This window comes from Carcharodon carcharias, chromosome 28, assembly GCF_017639515.1.
Source record: "Carcharodon carcharias isolate sCarCar2 chromosome 28, sCarCar2.pri, whole genome shotgun sequence".
In the NCBI taxonomy this organism is placed as follows: Eukaryota; Metazoa; Chordata; class Chondrichthyes; order Lamniformes; family Lamnidae; genus Carcharodon; species Carcharodon carcharias.
In genome coordinates, this window is record NC_054494.1 from 38285768 (window position 1) to 38303473 (window position 17706).

Below are 17706 nucleotides of genomic sequence, written 5' to 3' on the forward strand. Positions count from 1 at the left end.
GTCCCTTGCCCTGTGTGTGTGTATCTGTCCCTTGCCCTGTGTGCGTGTGTATCTGTCCCCTGCCCTGTGTGTGTGTGTGTGTGTCCGTCCCTTGGTCTGTGTGTGTGTGTGTGTCCGTCCATTGGTCTGTGTGTGTGTGTGTGAGTATGTGTGTATCTGTCCCTTGCCGTGTGTGTGTGTGTGTATCTGTCCCTTGCCGTGTGTGTGTGTGTGTGTGTGTATCTGTCCCTTGCCGTGTGTGTGTGTGTGTGTGTGTGTGTATCTGTATCTGTCCCTTGCCGTGTGTGTGTGCGTGTGTATCTGTCCCTTGCCCTGCGTGTGTGTGTATCTGTCCCCTGCCCTTTGTGTGTGTGTGTGTGTGTGTGTGTATGTGTGTGTGTATCTGTATCTGTCCCTTGCCGTGTGTGTGTGTGTGTATCTGTCCCTTGCCCTGTGTGCGTGTGTATCTGTCCCCTGCCCTGTGTGTGTGTGTGTGTGTCCGTCCCTTGCTCTGTGTGTGTGAGTATGTGTGTCTGTCCCTTGCTCTGTGTGTGTGTGTGTGTGTGTGTGTGTGTGTGTGTGTGTGTGTGTGTATCTGTCCCTTGCCGTGTGTGTGTGTATCTGTCCCTTGCCGTGTGTGTGTGTGTGTGTGTGTGTGTGTGTATCTGTCCCTTGCTGTGTGTATGTGTGTGTGTATCTGTATCTGTCCCTTGCCGTGTGTGTGTGTATCTGTATCTGTCCCTTGCCGTGTGTGTGTGTGTGTGTGTGTTTGTGTGTGTGTGTGTGTGTGTGTGTGTATCTGTCCCCTGCCCTGTGTGCGTGTGTATCTGTCCCCTGCCCTGTGTGTGTGTGTGTGTGTGTCCGTCCCTTGCTCTGTGTGTGTGTGTGTGTGTGTGAGAGTATGTGTGTCTGTCCCTTGTGTGTGTGTGTGTGTGTGTGTGTGTGTGTGTGTATCTGTCCCTTGCCGTGTGTGTGTGTATCTGTCCCTTGCCGTGTGTGTGTGTATCTGTCCCTTGCCGTGTGTGTGTGTGTGTGTGTGTGTGTGTGTGTGTGTGTGTGTGTGTGTGTGTGTATCTGTCCCTTGCTGTGTGTGTGTGTATCTGTCCCTTGCCGTGTGTGTGTGTGTGTGTGTGTGTGTGTATCTGTATCTGTTCCTTGCCGTGTGTGTGTATCTGTCCCTTGCCCTGTGTGTGTGTATATCTGTCCCTTGCCCTGTGTGCGTGTGTATCTTTCTCTGCCCTGTGTGTGTGTGTGTGTGTGTGTGTGTGTGTGTGTGTGTGTGTGTGTGTCCGTCCCTTGCCGTGTGTGTGTGTGTGTGTATCTGTCCCTTGCCCTGTGTGTGTGTATCTGTCCCCTTGCCCTGTGTGCGTGTGTATCTGTCCCCTGCCCTGTGTGTGTGTGTGTGTGTGTGTGTGTGTGTGTGTGTGTGTGTGTCCGTCCCTTGCCGTGTGTGTGTGTGTGTGTGTGTGTGTGTGTGTGTGTGTGTGTGTCCGTCCCTTGCCGTGTGTGTGTGTGTGTATCTGTCCCTTGCCGTGTGTGTGTGGGTGTATCTGTCCCTTGCCGTGTGTGTGTATCTGTCCCTTGCCGTGCGTGTGTGTGTGTATCTGTCCCTTGCCATGTGTGTGTGTGTCTGTATCTGTCCCTTGCCGTGTGTGTGTGTATGTGTATCTGTATCTGTCCCTTGCCGTGTGTGTGTGTGTGTGTGTGTATCTGTATCTGTCCCTTGCCGTGTGTGTGTGTATCTGTCCCTTGCTCTGTGTGTGTGTGTGTGAGTATGTGTGTATCTGTCTCTTGCCGTGTGTGTGTGTGTCTGTGTGTGTGTGTGTATCTGTATCTGTCCCTTGCCGTGTGTGTGTGTATGTGTATCTGTCCCTTGCCATGTGTGTGTGTGTGTATCTGTCCCTTGCCGTGTGTGTGTGTGTATCTGTCCCTTGCCGTGTGTGTGTGTGTGTATCTGTCCCTTGCCGTGTGTGTGTGTGTGTATCTGTCCCTTGCCGTGTGTGTGTATCTGTATCTGTCCCTTGCCGTGTGTGTGTGTGTGTGTGTGTGTGTGTATCTGTATCTTTCCCTTGCCGTGTGTGTGTGTGTGTGTATCTGTATCTTTCCCTTGCCGTGTGTGTGTGTGTGTATCTGTCCCTTGCCGTGTGTGTGTTTATGTGTATCTGTCCCTTGCCGTGTGTGTGTTTATGTGTATCTGTCCCTTGCCGTGTGTGTGTATATCTGTCCCTTGCCGTGTGTGTGTGTGTGTATATCTGTCCCTTGCCGTGTGTGTGTGTGTGTGTGTGTGTGTGTATACGTGTGTGTGTGTGTATATCTGTCCCTTGCCGTGTGTGTGTGCTCGTGCGGATGTTGATGTGAAATGGGTGCTTTAACAGGTGGTGTTGTACTTATATGCAGCTTATATGCAGTTTTGGAACATCAGCCTTGATGTTGGTAAAACTCACAAGGTTTCTTCGTTTCTGCATCTTTCCTCAGGTATGAAAACCACTGTAAGTGAAGCGGAACACCCCCTGTTATGTGAAGGCACCAGGAGAGAGAAAGGAGACCTTGCACTTGCCCTCATGATCACGTACAAAGACGATCAAGCTAAGCTTAAAAAAGTAAGCATGACAGCTAGATCTGTAATGGCATAATCTTGTACACCTTGATCAAATCTCCACTCATCCCCTTTCTTCCATGGAGAACAATCCCAGCTTCCCCAGCTAACCATGTAGCTAAAACCACCGCACCACCCCCCCCATTCTTTTGGAGCAGGCAGGCACAAAGGAATTAATCTTGCTAAGTTGCCAAAGCTTTCCTTATGTAGTTTCTTTTCAATCAAGCAGTGGAATGCCTTCTTTGTTAACCTTGATTTCAGCCACATCACAGCCCCTGAGTCAAACTCCTGTCCCATTTGCCAGTAGCCAGATGTTGTTGCCAGGAGTGGTGACATTGGCAGTAGTAACGCACGGCTTTTGAAGCTAAATTGAAACTCTTGGCGTGTGCCCAAAGACAGACAAGTCTACTTTTGAAATATTTGAGCTTTAATGTGCGGAGTAGAGCCTTTCATACAGATTTTAATTTATGTTTGACAAATGGGTAAAAGCCCTTTAAAAATGTGAATAACCTTGGGTCACAGATTTAAGGTGACTGGCAAAAACAAAAGCTGTCAGATTGGCTGGGCGAGGGAAGGTGAGAACCTTGTTTTACTCAGTGAGTTGTTGTGATCAGGAGTGCAGTGTCTGAACATATGAATAAGGAGCAGGAGTAGACCATTCTGGGTGGAGGAGGCAGATTCAGTAGTAACTTTCAAAACAGGAACACAGGGAAGATAGGACTTAGGATCAGGAGTAGGCCATTCAGCCCTTCGAGCCTGCTCCCCCATTCAGTAAGATCATGGCTGATCAGGTTGTGTCTCAACTTTTCCATTTGCCCCCCATAACCCTTGACTCTCTTGTCTATCAAAAATCTGTCCAACTCTGCCTTGAATAAATTCAGTGACCCAGCCTCCACTGCTTTCTGGGGAAGAGAATTCCACAGACTAACGACCCTGTGGGAGAAAAAATTTCTCTTCATCTCTGTCCCGAATGGTAGACCGTTTCTTTTTAAACTGTGTTCCCTGATTCTAGACTTTCCCATGTAGAAACATCCTCCACTCAGGATATTATATTTTGCAATAAGATCGCCTCTCATTCTTCAAAACTCAATGGGTATAGACCCAACCTGATAAACCTTTCTTCATAAGATAAGCCCCTCAACCCAGAAGTGAGTCAAGTGAACATCCTCTGAGCTGCTACGAATGCAATGACTTTTTTTTCAACCAAGGGAACCAAAACTGTACACGGTATTCCAGATGTGGTCTCACCAAGGCCCTGTAGTAAAAATTCCCTGCTTTTATATTCCGTTTCCCTTGCAATAAAGGCCAACATTCCATTTGTCTTCCTAATCATATTTCAAGGAGCCAACACAGGCACAATGTGCCAAATGGCTTCAGCCTGTGCGTGTGATTGTACGATAACAAGTGTATAAGGTGCTGTGTGTAGTCTTGATATCTGCAGCTTCTTTCTGCACTGATGCGGTTTTGTTTTTGCCGTAAACTAATATTCAAAGTACCACAAGGCTTCAGTTTGGCCTAGCTTAGCGTCATAGGTCACGAAGTGGCTTCCTAACCTTGGAGGCAAATCAGCAGCCAAACAATGAGCATGTCGCTGAGGGAGATTAACCTGCCACACGTTGAGTCCCTTCGGAGATGGAGAATCTTCTTCTAGGCCTTTATTCTCTGGCGTTTAGAAGAATGAGAGAGGATCTCGTTCAAGCCTCCAAATTTCTTCCAGGGCTCAACAGGGTAGATGCAGGAAGGATGATTCCCTTGGTTGTGTGGTTGGGGGTGGGGGGCTGTCTAGAATCATGGGTCACGGTCTCAGAATAAGGGGCAGGCCATTGAGGACTGAGATGAAGAGGAATTTCTTCACTCAGAGGGTGGTGAATCTTTGGAATTCTCTACCCCAGAGGCTGCGGAGGCTCAGTCATGAGTATGTTCAAGACTGAGATCGATAGATTTCTACATATTAAAAACATCAAGGGACACAGGGATAGAGCAGGGAAATGGGGTTGAAGTAGAAGATCAGCCTTGATCTTACTGAATGGTGGAGTGAGCTTGAAGGCCGAATGGCCTCCTGCTCCTATTTCTTATGTTCTTCAGGTCCGATATATTTCAATTTGCTTTGAGCAGGAAAATCCCACAAAATGGACTCAAGCAGCAGAAAATATTTCAACTTATTAGTTTTACAGCAACAGTCATAACCTGAGCAGGTTAACAAATGCCTGATGACCTTGTGAATTCCCTGGATACTTTTTAGTACAGCTCCCTTCAGAGTCTGAGCCCTGTTGGTTAAAACTTTGCTATAGCCTGGCCTTTATAAAGGGTTTTCTTTTCTCTCCCCGCTCCCCCACCCCCTCCACCCTTGCGATGGAAATTTTCTCGTTCTAGATCCTGGACAAGTTGTTGGACAGAGAGAGCCAAACGCATAAGCCTCAAACGTTGAGTTCGTTCTACTCGTCAAGCAAGCCACTGGCCACCAGTCAGAAATCTCCATCAAAGCACGTGTCGCAGGCAGCTTCGACTGTCCATCAGATGGCAAGCACATCCTCATCACCTCAGCAAACCAGTGTGGCGGCCCCCGTGCAGAACACTCCAGCAGAGAACTTTCCGGAAGGATCCACACAAGGTATGATTTCCTCCTGCACTTCCTTGCTTTTGATGCTTTACGAATGATTCATTGAATAAGCCGTCACCACTTTTTACTTTTTGAAAAGGAAAAGAATCATTTCTTCCCACTCAATTTCATTTCAAGAAACAAAACTTGAAAGATCATCGTACACGATTGATGGGGCCTGTGACGTGGGTCCAGTGCAGAAGTATGTGGCCGCTGCTCGTTGGGCCTGGGGTTGCCAACTCTGATCAAATGTATTCCTGGAGGTTTCATCACATGACTTGCCCCCACGCTCTGGCCATTAGTCGGCCAACACATCCATCCTTGTGACGTACGCCTTCCTACACCAATTGGAAAGCAGAAAGACTCACTACCTGATTGGATGATGCTTGACTGTCAGCCAAACAGCCTTGCCCCACCTCCCCCCACCCCCTCCCCATTTTCAATATTTTTATATCTGGTAAATAGAAATGTTCAAAGAAAATGACAAAAAGAAAACCATCTTTTTTCACGTCCCCGTGATGTTTCTCCAGAGTTGCACACACAGCAGTGTCCTGGAGATTGATCTTCAATTCTTGGAGACTCCAGGCCAATCCTGGAGGGTTGGCAACCCTAGGCATGCCTGAGAGATGAACCTGTGCAGTAATACAAGGCCAGCATTATAAGCCCCCTAGTTACTTGCAGGAGAGCAACATCACCGTTCACACATCTCTAGATGGGAGGGGGAAGAATCACACTACAATATGCTGCTGTAGATAATGATTTCATTATAAATGCATTACAGCATAATTGTATAAACAAATAGCCGAGAAATTGTATTTATTTTCCCTTTTACAGCAAAGAGGAAAAGGTATCTTGACTGCAGCGATTGTACATAACTGCTTTCCCTCAGGGGGTCAGGATGATTCATCTCTTGTGCTTGCAGGGAAGGGCATGTTGTGTATTCTGTAGTAGTAAGAGCTGAAGGTGGTGCAAACTCCTGTCACACTGTGAGTACTATATTCGGCTATTTGTGCAGGCAGTGTGCACTGGGAGGGCTTGGATTTTCCATTTCATGCCTGGTGCCTTGGAAATAATGACAAACCTGCCCCGGTAAGTAACAAGGGTGCCGATGGAATGCCCTGTCAAGCCTCTGGAGGTTGCTGTTTGTTCCAGCCCCTCTAAATAATTAAGGGTCTGATGAAATGATCCAGCGGTTCGAAGCTGGCTTAGGCCCTGAGCTGGGTACGCAGGAGTTCAGCATGAGGTGGAACATTTGTAAATGGGTATTCAGCAGAAGTGAAGAGGGTCCAGGTCACCGCTGTTTGTGTTTTCAGATTGATGTTTCTGCAAAGGTAAAATTTTCCAATTGATGGTGGCTGTGTTATATGGGGACCTGGCCAAGGGGGAACCATTTCGAGCTGGAAAGGAGTTTCTCCGACACGCTTTGAAAATTGGCAGGCCGGGATTTTCCATTCCCACTGTGGAGCGTTCCCCAGCAGTGGAGATGGCAAGCTATTCAAATCTCTCTTCACGTCGGCAGGATCAGAAGATCCCACCGGCAGGAGGGGGCTGGAAAACCCTGCCCCGCGGTGTTTGAAATTCAGCGCTGACATCAGATTTGCCCCCTTCCATAGGAGGCCATTCAGATCATCATGTCTCAAGCGTCTTGAGACATCATTGGCCATAAATAGCCCACGTATAAAACAAACTGCGGGAAGTTTCTTTAATGCTACGTAATGTTTAGATTTTTCTTTATCCATGGCAACCCCTCAAACGCTTGGGGTGGACCTTCCATCCAATCAGCACCCTTTTCTCCTGTAGTACAAGTTGTTGTAAGTGTTTGAAATTTGGAATTCTTGCATTTGTCCCGATGAGTGTGAGATGAAAAGCTTCAGCAACATGTCTCTTTTCAGCAATATTTAAATTTTTCTTTGATAAAAAGGGGTAGAGTTGATGATGATCTTTAACCTGTACAGAAATTGTTCATTTTTATGGATCTCTGTGTACACTGCATCCTAGATGTAAATCAATTTGGTCTTTACTTATTTACATTCTCCTTTGATGTAAGTCTCTTTGATAGTGCTCTGTTAACAAATTCACACCTGTGCTATTCATGACCCTTTTCTCTGTGTAAAAAATAAAATGGACTCAAAACCTCACGAGAGAAAGCTACAATTTTATCTGAAGCAGGTTGATGGAGATACGCTGAAGCATTTTGCTTGATATAGAAGGCTAACTGCATTTGTGAGGCCTTTAAGATGCACATGCGCTTCTGAATGGAGAAGACTTAAATATGGGGAGCCGAATTCCAAACTTGTATCATCTCATACCTGACACCCAAGATCCTGAATACGTGCACAAATATTTCCTGGAGATGGGAACTGTCTTCTATTAATTTGCAGTATTAATGATGATGGCCATTAAGTAGATTTCAGTTGTGTTGCTGATGCATTCACTCATCTGCCATGCATTCAAAGTACATGATTCTTTTAAAGCAGGAATGGAAGCTGGTTGATTATTTTTTTAAGCCTGTTGTGTGGATATATTTGCATTAAAATTTGCTTCAGTGTTTGACTGTAAGAGGAGCAGGTTCTAAAATCTGTTGATGATTATTATTGTTTATCCAACTTTTGCTGGCTTTACCCTTTCTAAGGGGATTTAATAAAAAAGGAACTGTGATGCATTCTAAACAAGGATTGTTAGCAATCTCTCCTGTAAACCGTTCAACAATCTGTGGATGTTGCCCGCAAGGTAGGGGAGATTGTTAGCTCTCCATCTATACAGAACAAAAGATCTACTTTTCCCACATTAACTGGGAATTTTTTTTGCTTGTTTCCATGGCCCAGTTATCCGATTTGTAAACCAGCACTGGCTCTTTCCAGTAATGGCTTCCCTTTCTGCCTCACCACTGTTACCTCCCCCACCCCCCACCCACCACCACCGCCCCCTCCCACCCACCACCCCCCCTCCCACCCACCACCACGCCCCACCCCCCCCACCCACCACCACCCCCCCCCACCCACCACCACCCCCCCCCTTCCCCACCCACCACCACGCCCCCCCCCTCCCCCACCCCCACCCACCACCACCCCCCCTCCCACCCACCACCCCCCCTCCCACCCACCACCACGCCCCCCCTCCCCCACCCACCACCTCCCCCCCCTCTCCCACCCACCACCCCCCCCCCCCCCCCAACCCAACCGAGGATCTATCCATTCCGCCCTTCCTCTTATCTCCATGCTATCCCTTTGGTGTTAGCATCTGAAGACATGGCATTAGCTTCCACATCTAAGCTGACGAGACCCAGTTCTACCTCACCACTACCGTCTCAACATCTGCACTGTCTCCTTGTCAGTAATCCATTCCAATATTAGCTATGCTTCTCTTTAGTTGAATGTTAGGAAGACTTGAAACCCTTGTCTTCAGTCCCTGCTACAACCTTTCCATTGATTCCATTCCCCTCCTAGTCACTCTGTTTGTGACCTTCATGTCTCATTTCACCCAAGCATAGCTTCCAGTCCCATGTCCTCTGCATCACAAACACTGTCTACTTCCGTCTCCTACATTGTCCACCTCTTGCCTCAGCCCATGTCACCCTCGTCCGTGCCTTTGACTCCTCTATTAAACATCAGCTGATCTAAAATTCTGCTGCCTGTATCTTAACTCAAGACAAGTCCTGCTCACCCACCACCGCACCTGCCCCCATCCTTTCTAATCAATGCTCACTCCCAATCCCCAGCACCTCGGCGTTAAAATTGACATTCTTATGTTTAAATCCCTCCATGGCCTCACCTGATAATTTTCCCTCAATCAACATCACACAAAACAGATTATCTGGTCATTGACATTTGTGGGAGCTTTCTGTGTGCAAATTGGCTGTCACATTTCCTACATTACAACGGTGACTACACTGCAAATGTAATTCATTGGCTGTAAGACACTCTGGGTTATCCTGTGTAAATACAAGTTGGGTTTTTTTCGGTCTTTGTGCCCTCTGGCTCCTCTCTCCCTCTCTCCTTTTTAAGTGCTTCTTCAAAACTCCCCTTCACCCAAGCTGTGGGACACTCCCAATATCTCCTTCTGCTGACTTGACTTTGCTTGGGTTGGGCAAGGTGGGAGAAGCTTGTGCTCCAGGTTGCTATGCAACGCCCCTGCTGAAGTGTGAAAATACACACCTTGGGCAAGGGTGGAGTGAAGGTTTGCTGTCTCCCTCTGGTCAGAAAAGATTGAACATCTTACTAGTGTTTACCATTTGAACTTGAGGCTTGCACTATTTATAACGCATCTAGTAATGGATTTTGTAAAGTGATCCCAATCTCAGAAGCTGCCATTGCAAGCAAATAAGGTCCATCCTGTGTCCATTGGTGGAGAATGAGGACCATGCCTGTAGAATGGTTCACCCTTGTTTATGGATTGCAATCTTTTCTTGAACGTGAGGATTAGATGGATCCATATGGAGCTAAATTAGCATTCGGAACATGCCGTGTTGTTCTGTCTGTGGATATTTGTTGCGTCAATGGTAGAGGAAAAGGAAGTGGAGCAAATTGATTGAGAAGGAGTTGGCCTTAATCCCAGATTCAATTCCCAAGGTGTAACTGCAAGTGTCTTTGATCTTAACAATGTATAAACATGTGAACAGAAATTTTATGTATAATCTACTTCAACAGGACATAATATGACCCTTGAATTGGTCCCAGTGAATTGTTGATTTTGGTGCTGTGTTTACGCTGTTTCTAGGTGATTTGTTTGAACCTTGTTTCAGCCCTCTGGTATCCTTGGAAGCACAATTTCTCATGTCGATAGCACTCAAAGGCAATCATGAAGTCCATTATCTTGCTATTTATTTCACTGTCACTTCTGTGCTCACTCACCTACATTGGCTCCCAGTCGAGCAACACCTTGATTTTAAAATTCTCATCCTTGTTTACAAATCCCTCCCTTGCCTTGCCCCTCCCTATCTCTGTAATCTCCAGCCCCACACCCCTACGAGATATCTCTGCTCATCTAATTCTGTCCTCTTGAGCATCCCCTGATTTGAATCGCTCCATGGTTGGTGGCTGTGCCTTCAGCACAGTCCAAAAGTCCGGAATTCCCCCCATTAACCTCTCCGACTCTCTGCCTCTCTTTCTTCCTTTAAAATGCTACTTTGGACTTACATCTTTGACTAAGTTTTTAACCATCTGTCCTAATATTGCCTTATGTATCTTGATGTCTAATTTTGCTTTTTAGCTCTCCCATGGAGCACTTGATGTTAAAGGCACTATATAAATATAAGCTGTTGAATATAATTACCTTAACAGTTTTGTGTGTATGTTTATAGGTATGTGATGTGGTGAAGATAAGTATAGTTACATGATGGGAGATGGCAGTAATATCACTGGACTAGTAATCCAGAGGCCTCGATTCAAATCCCACCACGGCAGCTGGTAGAATTCAGTTCAATGAATAAATCGAATTGAAAGCCTGTCATCGGTGACATGAAACCATCAACCATGAAACCATTGTCATAAAAACCCATCTGGTTCACTAAAGTACTTTGGGGAAGGGAATCTGCTGTCCTTACCCAGTCTGGCCCACATGTGACTCCAGACCCACAGCGATGTAGTTGACCCTGCCCCCTGAAATGGCCGAGCAAGCCCCTCAGTTCAAGGGCAGTTAGGGATGGGCAACAAACGTTGGCCTTGCCAGTGACGCCCAAACCCCCTGTGAAAGAATACAGTTTTAAAAAAAGAGAGCAGGAAGTAAATTGGATCTTTGTAAGGTGAATTTGGTTCTGGGTTGGCTTAAATCAATCAGAAAATGGGTGACGGACTGTTTGTTTTGTGTTATGGACATATTTGAAGTGCTTGTTCCATTATTCTATTTTTAGAAAGAAGACTCTTTGAGTAAGGATTAAACTGTGAAGGGTGTTCAAACACATCTTTCAGATATAAACTGGAGTAGTTGGGAGACTTGTGAACTGTAATACCATCGCCAGATTTACACCCACTAAATATTTTCACTTCACAGCATCTTGAAGTTGTGGTTTTTCTAGAGGATGTGAAATTTCCTCATTGGCTGAGTTTGCTTAAGGTGCAATTTTGATGGTGCAAGTAATTGAATTAATGTTCATTACAGCAGTTTAATTAAAAAAGATGGTGATTGTTGAACATGGGCGATGAAATTTGGACATTTTATATCATTATCCCTGTTAAACAATTGTTGCTGCTTCCTCTGTCCTTAGTTCTCCAACCCCCCCCACCCCCCCCCCCAAATCTCCTCTTAAAAATGTAGCTTCGAGAGCCACCTGCCTGTTTACTGACTGTGGGCATTTGACTTCTCATGCAGAGAATGTTCAGCGCACCCCCAGCGAACCACCAAGCGAGTCTGGCACTTTCAAACAGGAGGGGAAGATCCCAAGTCGATTGACACTCGGCAGCAGAGGTGGATACAACGGGCGATGCTGGGGATCGCCAGTCAGGCAGAAGAAAAAGCACACAGGTATGCACAATGCGCGATTGCAGCTCTTTCATATCTGACCACCTCCTTTTTATCTTGTGATGTTCTTTCAAAGAGTTGGATCTGGCTCAGAGTGGAAGGCAGTTTAAAAAAAAACTCAGACTAGCTGTCTGTTCCTTAATTTTAACTCCACTGGGACTCGTGTTGTACTTTTTAAATGTTATTACAAGCCGACCTTACCATTTCAGTCGCTGTGCAAGTAATTTAGACTGAGAAATGTGGAACTTCTCTGTTGACTGTGTGTGCCCTCAGTTTCCTAATGGATAAGGTTTTCAGGAAGAAAAAAATATATAATGATTGTTAATCTTAATTCTCGGTGATGGTTCCAAAACAAAGTGCTCTGGTTTACATCGTTCTGCCACTCCCCACCTTTATCTCTCCTGAGCATGTTCATGGTCTCCTTCAACCTTCAGCACCTCACCCAAGTGTTTGGGAGTCAAAAGGAAGTTCAGAATATGAATGTCAGCATCCTAGTCAAAGGAAGTGAACAACGGAAACAAGACCAGTCCCAGTCCTCGCTCCTCGCTCCATGTGTGCAGTTTGAGCAAAGGATTTTATTGAACTGATCCTCCTCCACACCCCCCACTACCCATCCCATCAACCCAGCTGCCAATTGTAGCACACTTCCTGGGTGCAGTCTGGATTCGAACCTGGAACTATCCTGGTTTGTATAGCTCAGTTCATGCATTAAATAAATTATTGAGGAGTCAGTTCACGTGGCTTCAAAGGTTATTGTCTTGCATGCTAATCATGTAAATGCCTTTGACGGTTTGGGATTTCACTTCTCTTTGAAGAGATTTTTAAGGGCCATGTCTTATTAAAATCCTCAGGCATTTTGTGATTATTTTTAATGTTAATTTATAACCTCATTTAATTAGAGTGAGACAAAAACAGAAAATGCTGGAAAAACCCAGCAGGTCTGTGGAGAGAGGAACAGAGTTGACGTTTCGAGTCCATATGAGCCTTCTCCAGAGCTGGAGAGAATTGGAAATGTGATGAAGTTTATAATGTTTAAGGAGGGTGGGACAGGTGGAGCTGGGTAGAAGGTCAGCGATAGCAGGGGACAAAGGAGGGATTGACAAAGATGTCATGAACCCTTAATTCTAGGCTACTCTGAATCGGGTCTTGTTGAGCGGACTTTTAGATTAAATGTGGACCTGGTGTTTGATAAATGTCTGCAATTGCCTAAAACTATGAGAGTAATGACCTAATGATGTCCTCTATAACCTAGAGTTCATCCTGTTCAAACAGTTAAATTATCTTTTTATTCTCTTGTGGGATGTGGCTGTTGCCAGTAAGGTCCGTTGTTTATGCCATTCCAGAGGGCAGCTAAGAGTCAACCACATTGTTTTGTGTCTGGAGTCACATGTCACTCCAATAAGGATGGCAGATTTCCTCCTCCTTATTTAAGGAAGAATGTAACTGTGTTAGAAGTTGTTCAGAGAAGGTTTACTAGACTAATACCTGGAATTGGGCAGGTTTCCTTCTGAGGAAAGATCAGACAGGCTGGGCTTGTGTCCACTGGAGTTTAGAAGAGTAAAGAGGCAACTTGATTGAAACCTTTAAGATCCTGAGGAGTCTTGAAAGGGTGGATGTGGAGAGGATGTTTCCTCTGGTGGGAGAACCTAGAACTGTTTGAAAATAAGGGACAGAAATTTTAGGTTGGTGGGTCTGGGATTGACCGGTGAACGGACTGCGATTAGCCCCTGACCGCGTTATCACGTTGGCTGGCCCGTTAATGGCCAGCAAGAGTGAAGCACACGCTGAGAATCTCAGTGCTGCCTGGGTGGGGGCAAAGGAGGTGGGCGTGGGCCAGAGCTGAAAAGCATTAAATAAAGTTTTTAAAATCAGGAGAAAAAAAATGTCCAAGCATCACAATCAGTCACCTGAACATATGGATGATAAAAATGCTCTCTGTAGAATTTTCTTTTTCTTTCATTTAATAACAGAAACCGCATCCTGCCCTTGGATGAGGTTTAATGAAAGATGCACTTTGCCTGGCCGATTTACCCATGAAAAATCGGAGACAATTGAACATTTCATAACTTTAATTGGCCTCTTAACTGTCGGTCGGCACACTTCCAACTTCTGCGTGCACCCGCCCACCAAAATATCGCGGGAGCGCTGGCTGACATCGGGATGCTTGCCCGACATCACCTTGCGCGATTTTGTTATCCGATCGGGTCGGACAGGTGCTCACCTGATCAGCGTAAAATTGTGCCCAAGGGGTCACCCCTTTAAGACCGAGGTGAGGAGAAACCTTTTCCCTGAGGGTAGTGAGCCTTTGGAACTCTCTTCCTCAAAAAGCACGGGTATGTGGGAGGTTTCATTCAGCTCAGCTGTGATCTTGTTGAATGGTGGAGCAAGCTTGAGGGGCTGAATGGCCTCCTCCTGCTCCTAATTTTTCTGTATGTATTAGAACATGTGTGTGTTATTAGAGAAATAGATGGGTTTTTGCAGCAATCGACGATAATTGTCATGGTCACCTTTACTGAGGCTAGCTTTATATTCCAGATTTATTAATTGAATTTAAATTCTACCCATTGCCGTGGTGGGATTTGAACCCATATCCCCTCAGCATTAGCCTGGGCCTCTGTGCTGCTAGTTCAGTGACATTACTGCTACGTCACCATCTCCCCCTGTATTATATAAACAAGGAATTTGAACATCTGAGGCTGAAGTCACCTCCCCTGAAGTCACCTCTCCTGAACCAATCAGTTCGGCCATTTTGTTTTTACTTTTGATTCTTTTTCAAAATATTTTTTGGAAACCCTATTTTTAAAAATAATAAATAACGGGGCCTTGGAGCTATCGCAGTGTCAGTTCTACACACCCGTGCACTCACATCACAATGGTACCAAACCCACCGGACACACCTAAAAGGCAAGGGTCTGGGAGGCATCTAATCAGACACACGAAAGTCTTAGACATTGTTAAGTTGAGTTGTGTCCAGAAGCGAGTGAGTTGAAGGTGAGGGGATGTAGGATTTGCTCACATTACTGCATCGTCAGGGCAAAAGCACCCGTGCCCCTGTGACTGGATTAAGATGGTGCCAGGGCAGCAGTAACATAAACACTGCCAGCTAGAGGGCCCAGCACCCAGAACAAGCCTCGCTCGAATTGCCCCAAGTAATCAGCAGGATTCTGCACTGGAATATGGAATCCCTGCCAACTTGGACCCATTTGAGATGCTGCATTTTAAATTAAAAAGCAGTGACGCATCAAAGGAAGGCTTCAGACTCCCCTTGGGAAGAGGGGCCCACCTTGCGATCTAACAGCAGAATTTATTAATGGATGGTAATTCTAAAGACCTGTGGAAGTGTTGGTCGGTGATGTGCCTCAAAGAGCTAAGTCAAAAACAAAATTAAAATGAAAAATCTTGATGCTGTAAAGCCCCCATAGATTCTCGTACATAGTCAAATCCCCTCAGAGGTCAAATAGTTTGACCGAGCCATTAGGGATAATGGCCTTCGGCGTCGGTCCTATTCCCCTCGGAGTAATTGGCTTTCTAGCTTTGGAGACTATTTGAGTAAGTGTGTTTTTTCCATCAATTCCTTTTTGTTTTTCTTTTTCTCCTCTCTCTCTTGCAGCCTTTTACCTTTAGTCCCTTTTTAGAACAATGGCTTGTTTGGTTCATCTCTGAATTTCTGACTTGAAAGGCTAATTGTTGTGAATTTGCCAGAGTAAATACTTGATTTAAATAATGCAGCAGTGTAACATAATTTTTTGTCTATTCATTCACGGGACATGGGCATCGCATCACTGGCTGGGCCAACATTTATTGCCCATTCCTAGTTGCCCTTGAGAAGGTGGTGGTGAGCTGCTGCCTTGAACCGCTGCTGTCCATGTGGTGTAGGTACACCCACAGTGCTGCTAGAGAGAGAGTTACATGATTTTGACCCAGTGACAGTGAAGGAACAGCGAGATATTTCCAAGTCAGGATGGTGAGTGACTTGGAGAGGAACTTCCAGGTGGTGGTGTTCCCATGTGTCTGCTGCCCTTGTCCTTCTAGGTGGTAGCAGTCGTGTGTTTGGAAGGTGCTGTCTAAGGGCCTTGGTGCACATGGTACACACTGCTGCTACTGTGCATCAGTGGTGGAGGGAGTGAATGGCACCCCTTCCACAAACAAAGTGGGCTGCTTTGTCCTGGTTGGTGTCAAGCTTCTTGTGTGTTGTGGGAGCTCATCCAGGCAAGTGGAGAGTATTCCATTACACTCCTGACTTATGCCTTGTAGATGGTGGACAGCCTCACGCAAACCTGTCTTGGGAAGACTAAGCCCTTTTAACCGCTGCTGGATCACACAACAGTTCATTTTATGAATCAAGTTTAATTGTGAATATAGTTTACATCTATTTGCAGTGATTCCTTTTAATACAAAATTTCTTCCGATTTGGATAGGATTTCAATTGGATCAGGAGTGATGCAAACTACATTGCATTATATGACTTTCTAGATGCTTTTACCTGTAGCCCAATTTGCCTTGGCAGCTGTCATTGTGCTAGTTTCATAGGCAGCGCTGTGTGGTGACGACAATGTGTCTCATCTAGATGTCCCTTTACTCTGGTGTTATGGAGAATTTGTATTTAGTGTAGTGGATACTTACTTCAGTTTGAATTGGGCAATGCACGGGTTATGTGACTATAATGTGGCTTATTAAACTTGATCACAAAGCTTATACAATGTCCAAAAGGGGTACCTGGCACCCAAGTTCCTTTGGCATTTGATCGTCCCAAAAATAAGTCTTCTAGGGCTAGGGGCATGGAGCTCTGCATTGCCAGAACCAGTGCACTGTGTGCAGTTGTGGGCGGGCACAAGTTTAGCTATGTGCAGCCCACACCCTTGAGTCCGCAATCTCGGTCTGATCAGGTAGACGGGTTGGAGGAATTGAAATTTGCATTTAGTTTTTTTTTTCCGTCTCTGTTAACATTTTCTGCTCCGAAAGGCATGGCCAGCATTGACAGCAGTGCTCCCGAGACCACCTCGGACAGTTCCCCCACGCTGAGTCGCCGGCCCATCCGTGGAGGGTGGGCAGCCACATCCTGGGGAAGAGGACAGGACAGTGACAGTATCAGCAGCTCATCCAGCGACTCCCTAGGATCATCCTCCTCCAGCGGCAGTCGAAGGGCCAGTGGAGGCGCTCGTACAAAAAGCACTGACGTTGGGAGGTAAGATCAAAGTTCAACTCTTTTTTAAAAGAAATATATTTTTGGAAAACTATTTAATCATGTTTTTGTTTCCATCTCCTGCAATTATTCATAGTAATACATCAAATTTTCAGCACAGAAATGGGCCATTCAAGCCAGTTGATCTGTGCCAGTGGTTATTCTCCACACGGACTACCACCTGCCCTTTTTCACCACACCCTGCCAGCGTATCTTTCTATCCCTTTCTCCCTCTTGCACTCATCTACTTGTGTTTGAAGTTTCCTTATGTTCTTCAGTGTCAATCTTTATCTGATAATGCTCCTGTGAAGCACCTTGGGAAGTTTTACTGTGTTAAAGATGCTATATAAATGCAAGCTTTTGCTGATATAGAGTAAAAGGGGCAGTTTTACCTCTCGCAAGGGTAATAAACTTAAGAGGAAATACCTAGACTGCTTAGCTTGAAAGAGGCCACTGGCAGGTGATCCTGGGATTAGATAAATACGAGGTAGATCCAGAACAATGCTTCAATTGCCTGTGAAAGTAGACATTACTACTTTTATAATCGCCTAAACTTAATGTGAGAAAGGAAGTTCATCACTCAAAGTGATCAATGTATGGGATGAACTCTTGGATAATGTCATGGACCAAAAACTGGTTTAGGAAACAGTTGGATGCTGTGACTGACTGGGTGGGGGCGGGTGTGGTTAAGGGAAGCTGTCAGGTGAATGGATGGATGAACTAAGATGGACCAAATGGATTTACTAATTTGTCTCTATCCTGTTGATATCAAAAGCTTGGAACCAAAGGCAGTTTTGCTCATCAAACCTACCTGCCATCCTAAAGATGTTGGCCCCTCCTAATTGAGCCTAATGCATAAAACAAAAGCAAGGGGGGAACAATAGTTCCCTGGTG

At 45.7% G+C, this 17706-nt stretch overlaps 1 protein-coding gene across 4 annotated transcripts in view; it reads left to right on the top strand.

Moving 5' to 3' along the window:
* The window catches only part of zswim8 (zinc finger, SWIM-type containing 8), a 194740-nt gene that overhangs the window by 157288 nt on the left and 19746 nt on the right, over positions 1 to 17706 (top strand). For all 4 annotated transcript variants that reach the window (XM_041176604.1, XM_041176603.1, XM_041176602.1 and 1 more), the window contains 4 exons: positions 2455 to 2579; positions 4949 to 5186; positions 11481 to 11633; positions 16593 to 16815. In XM_041176604.1, the coding sequence (XP_041032538.1) occupies positions 2455 to 2579; positions 4949 to 5186; positions 11481 to 11633; positions 16593 to 16815 (739 nt within the window). The remainder of the gene's footprint in view (positions 1 to 2454; positions 2580 to 4948; positions 5187 to 11480; positions 11634 to 16592; positions 16816 to 17706) is intronic.